Source organism: Vicia villosa, linkage group LG1 (assembly GCF_029867415.1).
Source record: "Vicia villosa cultivar HV-30 ecotype Madison, WI linkage group LG1, Vvil1.0, whole genome shotgun sequence".
Lineage (NCBI taxonomy): Eukaryota > Viridiplantae > Streptophyta > Magnoliopsida > Fabales > Fabaceae > Vicia > Vicia villosa.
This window is the reverse complement of record NC_081180.1, coordinates 73,243,267-73,255,693: the sequence shown is the minus strand read 5'-3', so window position 1 is coordinate 73,255,693 and position 12,427 is coordinate 73,243,267. Positions and strand designations below refer to the sequence as shown.

The 12,427-nt window shown below is 36.9% G+C and overlaps 1 protein-coding gene across 2 annotated transcripts; it reads right to left on the bottom strand.

The window, feature by feature from the left end:
* Window positions 1–2,468: 2,468 nt before the first annotated feature.
* On the bottom strand, window positions 2,469–7,667 carry LOC131641950 (histone-lysine N-methyltransferase family member SUVH9-like). 2 transcript variants are annotated; one of them, XM_058912247.1, is made up of 2 exons: window positions 5,165–7,667; window positions 2,469–3,458 (listed from the first exon to the last, which is right to left on the bottom strand). In XM_058912247.1, the coding sequence occupies exon 1, from the start codon at window positions 7,558–7,560 to the stop codon at window positions 5,218–5,220; it is 2,343 nt and encodes a 780-aa protein (XP_058768230.1). In that variant the 5' UTR covers window positions 7,561–7,667; the 3' UTR covers window positions 2,469–3,458; window positions 5,165–5,217. The 2 variants fall into 2 exon arrangements, with proteins under 2 accessions (XP_058768230.1, XP_058768226.1); XM_058912243.1 differs by having other exon boundaries at window positions 2,474–3,443.
* Window positions 7,668–12,427: the final 4,760 nt, after the last annotated feature.

Genomic DNA, 12,427 nt, shown 5'->3' with positions numbered 1-12,427 from the left:
GACTTGACCATGGTCACCTTTATAAGTGATAAAATGGGTTCCATCCGTCGAGAATGTCAGTTTTGTGCACATTTTTTTATAGGAAGAGTTAAGATTTTGGCCTGCAATCTTTAATATATTTGTTGCTGCGTTCCATCCTATTTTTTAACGGACTTTTACAGACATTTTCGTAAAATTTGTCATTATAAACCTAAAATGTGTAAAATTCGCGAATATTCTCTATTTCACTATATTTTCTTTTTTTTGGGACACGTCAAAATTTGAATCCACATCTTTAATTATGTCTACTTCACTCTGCCTCATTTTTCTACAAATTTAAACGGGCGGACATACATGTCCGTCACCTCTAATCACATTTATGAGGTCACACTAAACACCATCTTTTGTACGTGTATTGCTTATCTGTGTGCAGTAAACACTTTGTTAACACGTGGGCTCCATGTCCAAAAAAATCGCTCGATAGAATAACAAATGGTACGAGTGCGCCACTTCATGTGAAAAAGATTGAAACACATTTCGTCTATGTGTCAGACTGTTGTAACATCAAAACTACGTGTGCACTTTGTTTATGCCTCAACTCTTTGTATGTGGACCCCGTTAGTTTGAATCATAAGCGTATCTTTTTATAAATATAAGATTTTGCAATAAGAAGCAACAGAATATTGCAATATGTTGTGGGCACAGTCAAATTTCTTTCCGTTTAAATAGGAAAAAACTGAAAAGTTATCATCACATTGGGTGAAGAGATAAATTTTAGTTTTTTCTAATAGCAATATCTCATTCCAAAAAAGTTACTATAACTTATAAGGGTTACTCTAGTCCAACACAACAAACAAAACCAATTAGGTACGAAAACGGGTTAAAGGATACAATGAATAATTCAGGTAGATTTAATGATGAAACCGTTAGATTTTTTAAAACCAATTAAGTATACGTATTAACCAATTAAGTAGATTTAAAGGATACTCTCGTTCACAACGTGACATGGTGACATGATAAGGTAAATTTAAAAGACGTTTGTTTCACGGTATAAAAAATTAATTTTAGGAATAATTTTTTCAGACATAATATTCTGAAAAATAAATTTTTATAAAAAGTGTTTGAGAAGTATTTTAAAAAGTTTAGGAACATGACCAAGCTTTAAATAGGCTAAGTTATAGGCGCTTTGTAGGCCGATCTGACATATTCTTACCCCTAATATCAACCCAAAATCTTAAAGTGTTAAGTAATTGGATCATCTATCTTATAAATCTAACACTCCACTCATTCATAAGCAATGTAGGACTTTACCACTCACACTTGCACCTAACATTTTGCTCCCCTAGTATATGTGGCATCTCCCTCTCTAGCAAAATTTACGGTGTAGATATAGATATGATGTAAGTTAATAAGGTGTCAACGTAACACCTCTCTAGGAATTATTATTTTACAAACCATCGGCATCAAGGATGCCGTTGTTTGCAAATGCACTATAAATGAAATGACGTTTTCGAATATGTATCTTTATTTTTAAATAATTTTTTAGAGCACAATAGAGATGTCTCACTTGCAACACCTTTATTAATGTGATTTTAAGAGTGTTTCAAGGGTGTGGAATTCACCCCTTATGTACTGTAGTGGGAGCTTGAGAACTCAACAGAGCAGATCCATGCGTTATACAGTATCACCAATCACACAACCATGCTCTCATCTGAAATATTGTGGACACTGCTAAAACTTTCTATTTAAAACATAATTTCAATTTATTGTGATATGTTCTTTAATTCATTTTGTGATATGTTCTTTGGTCCCTTTGCTTGACAAGTTAATATTTTCAAGGGAAGTTTTAAAATTCTAATAACAGTTTGATGTATTCACCAAGTTCATCGTCATCTTCAGAACTTGTGCTTGTTAGAGATAACTATCATAGTGAATAAAAAATGAAGTATTCTACATTGAAAGAACTGTAACTCCTTGACCGCAATTGTGGTGGTCAGAGTGAAATATACGATCATCTTTAAAAACGTACAAGGCGGACTACCTCTCAAGGTCTCATATTTATTAAGGTTAAATTATATCAAAATAAGGCCTCATAAAAATATTTTGTTAAGTTAAATTGTAATGAAATAAGACCTCTACTTATTTTGCCATGGTTAAACTACGACTAAACAACACAAAGCCTCTAAAAATTTAAGACGACTCTGGTTAAACAGAGACGGTGATGAATTTCACAGGATGGTATGAGCCGGTGGATGAACCGTAGGCGTGGCACAATGTGGAGCCTGAGATTAATTCAGGGTCCTTAAGTAGTGAAATGCAACTTGCCTGTGGTTGCGGAGTGAAAAATGAAGAGAAAAAAAACATTGAATCTATACAGTATTCTTTTTTTTCTAAAATCTTAGCTATTAAGTTGATCCAATGGCTGAAACTTGTGTTGTAGAAATATCCCTAGACACAATTGTTGTCAAGAATCTATGGATGTCAACGAATTATCGGAGCATTTCGGAGTATCAAAGGCATTGAATATGATAGAAAGGGAAGAAAATAAATTGAGTACTGGTGCATAATCCTCTCATGTTTTGTTTAGGGGTGTTCTTCATACAGAGCCACATATTAGGGTTCTATAGACATCTATGTGCGACTTTGTTTCACGTCAGGCAGATCCCTTAATGAGTCTCCAATATGAAGTTACTGGTTGTAGCTCAGTGCAGTGAGTAGCCCTGTGACCAGGATTGTCCATGACAGATGGCGGTCTATGGCAGAGAGCCAAAATCCCACTATACCGGACGCTTCATATCGCCATTATAGCAAATTATGGTGGGAAAATACACAATATCAGCCGATATTTACCATTGCGATGAGTCCAAAAACTGTCATGTATATATGTGATATCGCTGCAATTGTGAACATTTGATAACACTGGCTGGGGCATAAGAAATGGCAATCTCACCGCCGAAGAGACGCCGAGTATATTACAACAACTGACCTGTATCAGAAGTAGACATCTATCACAAATTCAATAGCCTTTGTGAGCTCTGGATTATCATACATTTACTTTGAATCTAAACCATAGAAAATGATGCATTAAACCTTAATCACCAAACCACTAATATCATCCCTGTACAAGCTTTGAACTTACATTATATACAATGGCAAAAGTTAAAAACATCTGAGCTACATGCTTACAAAGATGGTGCTAAGACTTATAAATGCTTAGCCCAAGAGCAGGATCAACAAATTCTTAATTGTTCAAGATTAAGCATACATGAAGGAACTCGAATTCCTGATCTTCATCACCGCGCAGAAAATTGCATGTACTCTAGCCAACAGGAGTTAGACAAAAGGAGGATGACATACTAGTTATTAAGTGATTTTGGATACCATGACATAACAGTTCATTTAGCAAGCACTTCCACATTTCCCGAACTAGGTAAGGTTGAAGCCTTCTAAAAATCATGGCAAGCCTGCATATGATTAAACTGTATGAATCAAAAGAATCATTAGGAAAAGAAACAAATTTACTGAGGAAACATTTGATTATGTGAGAAAATTTGTGGCTTGTAACTATTCAAGTCAGAGAAATAGTAACAGTTAAAGAGAGAGATGCATGTAAATGTTTGATTTGCATAGACCAAGCACAAACTAGAGTTATCAATTCCAGAGACCGGAGCGGAGCCGCTGATTCCAGAAATGGGATAGCGGGATAACCAACCTCTACTTGACTATATTGATATTCTAGACTAATTATATGAATAATAATTATAAACATATATTTAACGAAAAAACTAAGCAAATAACACAATATCATAAAAAATTCATAAAATCAAAGCACAACACAAGGCTTAATCAAAAACTCTTAATCAAATTCAACAAGTCTTAATCAAATTCAAAACATCACATCTTATATTCAAATTCAAACAAACATAAACATCACATCTTATATTAAAATTCAAACAAACATAGAAAACATCACATCTTATATTAAAATTCAAACAAACATAAAAGAAGATGTTGTCATTGTCTACAAATAAAAGAAGAAGAAAATAGAGAGTTATTAAATTATTATTACTTAAAAAAAAAAAAAAAAAGGACAGTATGAAGAGTAAAGAAAGAAGAAAAATAGAAACATTATGAAGAGCTATGTAGCCCCGACACCTATGAAAAAAATGTGTGTCTGTGTCCGTGTCGGACACTTGCACCGACATTTGTGATCACGTTTAATTTATTCATTTTTTTAAATTATTACCGGTGTCGCTGTATTAGTGTCGGGGTCGTTTTCGGGGTGTCCATGTTTCATAGATGAAGAGTAAAAACAGAAGAAAAAAAGAAAGAAGAACAAAAATAGAAGAAAGTGAGAAGAGTAAAGAAAGAAGAGAAAAGAAAGAAGAAAAGAAGAACAGAGAAGTAAGAAGAACTTTCGAAAACCAACTTAAGAGAGAAATCGGTCAAGTGGGAAGCGATGAGACCTGAAGTGAAATGCGTGAGGAAGTGAGAAGACAAATCCTCTATTTTCTGTGTTAGGGGACGAAATTCCAGAAAAACTCCTCCAATGTTTAATTTTTTTAAGAATAGATATGGCTTTTTGTATTCAAAACAGATAGCAAGTTGAAACCCGCTCTGGGCCGAGAGCCGAGAAGCACTCCATTCTTGTGACCCGCTCCAAGCCAAAAAGCGGCCCAATCTCAAACCGAGACGTGAACTGCTACGTCGTAGTGGCTGGCCATCGCTCCGCACCACACTCCCAGGATAGCGCCGCTATTCCCCGGGATTGATAACTCTGGCACAAACTACATAAAAGACTCATATACAAGACTTCTCAACATTGCCAAATAACAGCAATAGTATTGCGGTATTTGAACTAAACAATGTTGTTCCATGATACTCTAATTAGTAATCAATGTGCTGTCGTATAGCAGTGCTATAGCACTATAGCATAACAGAAAATTAGACAACCCGACAAGAGAACTGCCATGATTCTAATCTGTATGGAAAATTAGACACGAGTCAAATATCAACCTAACTATAATAATTTTATCATAATCCAAAGTATCACAATACTTGTATACCTGTAACTCATCATCATCATCATGATAAAGCTTATATCAAAGACAGCACAAACTACCAAATAAGAAGACACAAGAAAATGGAAAAAATAGAAAAGTTTATAGATAGAATTAGGATTTACTTCAGCTTTCCATGGGTAAAACTCGGCTTCATCAACCTTTCAAAACGATTTAGTTACATACATATAGAGAGTTTTCCCGTCCACTCATCCGCAACTCCATAATCAACGCTTAGCTCTCTCATTGGAGGGATGTTCTCCATTGCATATAGCATAACATGAGGAAACATCAAATTGTTGTGATCATAGAGAACAAACTGAACAAATACATTTGGACTTGAACTATGGCTCATATAGCAAGCAACATTTCTCATTGTAGACACATCCAGAGAAAAATCTAGAGGAGGAATTGATGGATAGGACGGACGCGCATATTCAGTGTATATCTGAGATAAATCCCCCCATTCTGCCCATCTATCTGAAAACCGATTAGGATATATCAACGAATCACCGTTCATTGTTAAAATTTCTGCTTGCTCCCTAGTCAAAACAACCCCCGTATACTCGCAGATAAAGGCTCCAGCCTGAATAAGGTCCAAAGACCTAACTCCCCAACCTGTCTGTGTAGACCTAAACACTTCCAACCTATATTTGAGCCCCTTTTGTGCAACACGGTTACGACAATTGGGAGGACATGAGCAAAAAGGGCCACATTCAAAAATCAAAGGCTTCCCTCTCACAAGCAAACCCTGTAGATTATAAGGATGCTCTCCTCCATTCTTCACAGAGCAAAAACAACCATCAGTACAACCATCGACACACTCACATCCAGTAGCTTTCCCATTCTGATGAAACACAAACGGCGGGAAACTAGTATTTGGAAGATACTGATAATAAAGAGGTTCCTGACTGTCATCTATGTCATTAAAAAGCCTAATAGGAACCTTCTCCCTCTTGTCCGAAATATCAATGGAAAGACAATGCATAGGCTTAAAGTCGAACCCACTTTTCCTAATTTCCCGAGCATCTTTGAGAACAGCACTGCCCATCTTAGCCTGCCCCTCAATTCTCAAAAGCTTATACTTATAAACTCCAAAACCAGACTTTCCTACATCAAACCAACACTCAACAATCCTATACACTCCATCATAAACATAAATCTTACCAGAACCGGACGCACTCCCTTCATACTTCATCCCGCGAATAACCCTAACCTCAATCCCATAATGCATACTCCTTTCCAAAGCAAGGTTTCCACCCACCAATTTCTGATCACAAATTTGCCTAGACGAGTTCTTCTCCTGCCCTCCATGGCCAGTGTAGATTATAACATCACCATCATCCAACTCCATATCATCCTCGTATCCACCCGAAACAATCACACTAGTAGCAATCGGTTCACCATTGGAACACCTACTTTTCGGTAGATAATCAATCCCAGCTTGTATCTGCATATGCAAACCAACCACACACAATTCCATCCTAAAAAGAAACACATCACCAACATAAACTCCAGGTATCGGTCCAACTATCCTCTTATCTCGATACAGCCACAACTGACTCTTCCTCATTAACGCTGCCGCCCTCATATCACCACGAATACGGATACGCCTCTTTTTTCCACTCGGCGTTTCTGTTTCCACCTCCACCCCTGCAGCCTGCCCACTCTTCTCCTCACCTATTCTCATCTCCTCCTCCATAACCGCAACTTCTTCCGCCAATCTCCTCTCCTCAGCCAACCTTTTCTCCTCAGCCACTCTCTTCTCTTCCTCCACAGCAACTTCCGCAGCAAATCTCTTTTCCTCTTCAATGCTCGCCAACACGCGAAGCGAATCATAGACCATCCTTGTCCTCCTCATCACCTCCCGACAATTTATATGTTCCTTCATACTCAGATCTGAAACCCTCACAAGCTCCATCACCTGGCTCGCCTTCTTCCTAGAAGCCACAGCAACTGCCGAAGTCGATTCTTGTTTCTCCGGAACAACAACAATAGCCATATCATTGTTATCATTTCCATCATTGTTATCATACGACTGAGGATGAGAATCCGCGGATTCAACGCCTATATTAGGGTTCAGATTTAGGTCTGGGTTACAAACATTGTTGACAACTGTTTCCTCAACAACCGAAGGAGCAACATTAACACTGGCCGAATCATTGATTGCAAAGAAAGGGCCCAAAGATGTACCGAAAGTAGCATTGAAAAGCTGAGAAACGCGGTAGAATTCAGTGTAGAGATCAGATTGATCGTCTTCTTGATAACCCGGAGAGAAGTGGGTCTGTTGGGAATCTTGGGCAGCCATGAAATCATCGAAAGGTTCGGGTTTTGGTACGAGTAAGGTTGGGAGTGATTTATCGGTGGTTGGGGGGTTGAGATTTTGGGGAGAAATGTTGGGGATTGGGTGAGACATGGTGAGATTGGGAGTGAGAGAAGGAACATGAACAGGAACATTAACGTTAACAGGAGGAACATGAGATGAAGGGGAAGGTGTTTCAAAGGTTAAGAGATGATCCATTGAAACTGATGAAATGATGAAAGTGGAGTTGTTGTTGTTTTGTTTCAATGGAAGTTAGAGAAAGAGTGGCACAAGAAATGAGGTCATGAAAATATAATAGGAAAGAATAATTTGAGCGTTTTTATGAAACCACACTTACTCTTTCTAATACAATAAATACACATTGAATAAAGAAAAATAATGAAAAAAGCTTATATATATATATAATAAAAAATTGATAAATGTTTTTACTTACCTTTTCAAAAATATAATTTTTTAATACTATAAATTAAAAAATATTAAAAAATTAAATTACTTAAATAATTTTAGATAAATTTCAATAAATTATTCACTATACTAAATAAATTATTCGAACTTTGTTTAAAATATCACAAATAAATAAGGTAAGTATGGTTAGCTAGGACTATCATATACTTAGTATAAATTTTTTAGTGTGGATCTCACGTTGTATTAGTTTTGTAATCTTTTAAATAAAATTATATATAGTGTTTTAAGATTGAAATGTGTTGAGATGTTATTGAGATTGATATATTATTGATATAATATTAAATATAATATAATTTAATAATATTAAATATAATCTAAGTTGTGTAAGCTCAAGTTCAATTAGGGTTGTATATAAATAGTCATAGTATGCATCATATTTTGTACAATTCAAGTGAATAATATAATCATTATTTTCTTATTACTCTAATTATCCTCAATAAAAGTGCCTCACGCACTAGCAAATTGGTATCCAGAGCTTCCAGTTATTGTTTTTAATCGAGTTTTTAAGAACTCCACGTCAGAGATCGTGTTTCTAGGGAACGTGAATCAATTGCTGCAAAGATGAATGGTACTAATGGCATTCTTAACTCTCTTCCAATACTTTATGGCAAAAATTGAATCCAATGGAGAAAACAGATGCAATCGTTGTTTGGCTTCCATGAAACCTTAGAAGTGGTTGCCGACAGCGTTCCTGCATTAGCTGCAAATGCTAGCGAAGCATAGAAAATGTGTATTGCATTCAATTGGTGGTTGATTCTGCAAATTTTGACAGAATGTCTCATGCTGAATCAGCGAAGGATACATGGGATGTTCTTGTCAAGTATTATGCAGGAGGTGAGAAAGTCAAGGTTGTCAAGTTGCAGACCTTGCGTCGACAACATGAATTGTTGTCGATGGGAGAAGACGAAAATATTGCAGAGTATGTGTCGAAGGTGCAGAAACTCGTCCATCTCATGAAGGGTTGTGGTGAAACCCTAACTGATAAGATGATAGTTGAGAATGTAATGCATACGTTGACCTCTCACTTTGATCACATTATTGTAGCTATTCAAGAATCCAATCAACTCGAAACCCTAAAATTGGAAAACTTGGTAGGTTCGTTGGAAGCGCATGAGATTAAGATTGCCGAAAGGAAAGGAGTTCAGGATTCGATACAAGCATTCCAAGCTCAGTCATGGGAAAAGGATGATAGTTCCAACAAATTTAAAGGCAAAGTCGACAAGGCTCGGGTTAAGAAGCCTTGGTCGAACCCTCACAAGCAGCAGGTCTAAGATAGAACTTCTAAATCCTCAAAAAGAGGAGGAGGAAACTATTAAAAGGGCAAAGAATATAAGAAGGGTGTGCAGTTCTATCACTGTGAGAAGTGGGGTCACTTGTCTAAACATTGTTGGTACAGGAAAGACAACGGATCCTCAAAAGGCAAGGACGAAGGAGCGAACCTTGAACGCCAAGATTCAAATGACTCTGAAGGTATAGTAGTTATGGCTGCAGTTGCAGATAACCATGTCAAATCCAAGATATGGTTCCTCGACTCAGGCTGCTCGAATCACATGACTGGTTAAAAGGCGTGGTTGGTAGATTTCGACGAGTCGAAGAAGAGCAAGGTAAAACTTGCTGATAATAGTTTGTTGCAAGCAGAAGGTGCTGGTAACATAGTTTTTCACATGAGTAATAGAGGGAAAGCTATGATCAAAGATGTGCTATATGTACATGGAATGAAGTGCAACCTGCTAAGTGTTGGACAACTGGTCGAAAAAGGTTTCTTAGTTGTCATGAAAGATGGAGCTTTAAAGTTGTTCGATACCCGGAATAATTTGGTCTTGAAATATCCTCTGTCGAAGAACAAGATGTTTAAGACCGTGATCAGTTCGACGAAAATACAGTGTCTCAAAACAGTTGTTGACCACAAGGATAGTTGGTTGTGGCATTTGAGGTTTGGACATTTGAATTTTCTATCACTCAATCTACTAATTACTCAAGATATGGTTACTGGAATTCCAAGTCTTGGGATGTCTGACAAATTATGTGAAGGTTGTTTAGTCGGAAAGCAATCCAGAAATTATTTCACTTCGACTATGCCAATGAAATCATCCTGCATACTCAAAGTGGTACACTCAAATGTCTATGGTCCATTCGAAGAGCATACCTTTGGTGGAAACAGATACTTTATTTCGTTTGTCAATGAGTTTAGTCGAAAGCTGTGGATATATGTGATCACAAGAAATGACAAAGTATTTGAAATCTTTAAGAGATTTCAAGATACCTGTCGAAAACTATAGTGAGAAGAAGATCAAAGTTCTGCGAACAGATGGAGGTGGCGAATACACATCCAAGATGTTCGAAGAATTTTGTGTCGAACATGGTGCTGATCATGAGGTAACATCTCCTTATACTCCTCAACATAATGGAATTTCCGAAAGAAGGAATAGAACCATATTGGATATGGCAAGATGCTTGCTGAAGTAGGAGAATCTTCCAAAGTCCTTATGGGGGGAAGTTGTTTCAACTGCAGTTTATATCCTGAACAGGTGCCCTACCAAGAAGTTGAAGAATAAGGTTTTTAAAGAAGTATGGAGTAGTAAACGACCATCAGTGAGCCATCTGAAGGTGTTTAGCTCTATGTGTTACAAGCATGTTCCTGATGCAAGAAGAAGGAAGCTTGATGACAAGAGTGAACCTTTAATTCTGGTAGAATATCATAAAAATGGTGTATACAGGCTATTCAATCTAGTTAATGCGAAAATTATGTTGAATCGAGATATTTTGGTTGATGAGAATTCTTCCAAGGATTGGAATTTGAGTAATTCAATTAACAAGCCATTGATGAGCTCTAACCTCGAAGAAGCAACTGTTGAAGTCAAAGTTGATGAAATTATCAAACCTTCAGTTAAAGTCGAAGCAGTTGCCAACATTCCTGACACAGTCGAAGTCGCCGAAGGTGTGGCTGATACAAGCCAAATACCTCAAAGAACTAGAATTCTTCCAGCAAAACTTTAAGACTATGAAATGGCCGGTGATGATGAAGTCACGCCAGATGAAGAATTAGTTTATTTTGCTTTACTTGCAGGTGTTGAACCAATCAACTATAGAAAGGCTTTAAAGATTCAACCATGGAAGTTAGCTATGGTCGAAGAGTTACAGGCAATCGAAAGAAACAACACATGGGAGTTAGTCGAATTGCCGACACATACAAAAGCTATCAACGTAAAGTGGGTGTTCAAGTTGAAACACAATGTTGATGGGTCGATAGCAAGATATAAAGAAAAATTAGTAGCTAGAGGTTTTCTTCAAAGAGCAGGACTCGACTACTCTGAAGTATTTGCTCCAGTAGCAAGATTGAAGACAATTCGACTAGTAGTAGCCTTGGCATGCAACCAAGGTTGGTTGGCATTTCATTTAGATGTGAAATTAGCATTTCTGAATGGTCCTTTAGACGAAGAGGTCTATGTCACACAACCTCCAGAGTTTGTGATTCAGAAGGAAGCGAGTAAAGTATATAAGTTGCACAAAGAACTCTATGGTCTCAAGCAAGCACCTAGGGTATGGAACAAAAAGATCGACTCATACTTAGTCGAATTAGGATTTGTCAAATGAAAATCTGAGTATGGTGTCTATGTTCAGGTTGTGGCACAAAACATAACAATCATCTGCTTATATATTGATGACTTACTGGTAACTAGAAATAGCTTGGAGGACTTGTCGAAGTTCAAAGAGCTGATGATGAAGGAATTTGATATTTCAGATCTGGGAAAATTGTCTTATTTCCTAGGCATGGAATTTCAACTGTCGAAGCAAGGTATGATGTTGCATCAAAGAAAGTATGTCAAAAAGATACTCAAGAGATTTAGAATGGATGATTCGAACCTTGCATCCTCACTTGTCGAAACAAACTTACAGTTGGAGAAGCATGGAGAGGAAGACAAGGTGGATGTAACTTTGTTGAAATAAATTGTAGGATCTCGGAGATATGTGTGCAACAATCAACCTGATATAGGTTTTGCAGTCGGATTAGTGAGCAGATACATGAGTGAACCTAGAGTGTCACACATGACGGCTGCCAGAAGAATTCTAAGATACTTAAAAGGTTCGATAGACAATGGAATTCTATTTCGATGAGACTCTGAAAGCAAAGAAGCAACAACTGTGCTTGTAGTTGATGTTATTATAGGTCTTGTGGTGTACACTAGACTCATTTTTATATGCAATAATTTTGAGTTGATTAAAAAAAAATTGGATGTTGATGTTACAATTACTAGATTGTTTTGATGTGGTTACTGTTAGATCTGGTGTTGGAGGTCTGCTGCAAAACATGGACAAGAAGAAGATGAAAATGGTACGATGAAAGTTGCACAAAATAAATTCCATAGTGTGTGTTTACACTAAGCTTTAGGTTCGATTCTCCTCCACCAATTTAGGCAATTGGATAAAAATGGGTTAATCGACGAATCCCCTGCAGGATACTTTGCAAACCTTAATATGAACCGCACATTCACATTAAGCATATCAATCAACGATATTTTACAGAATAAAGTTCTCTCATTTATTCTCATGCACTAGAAATATAAAAGAATGACTTGGATATAACTTTTTTCCATTGAAA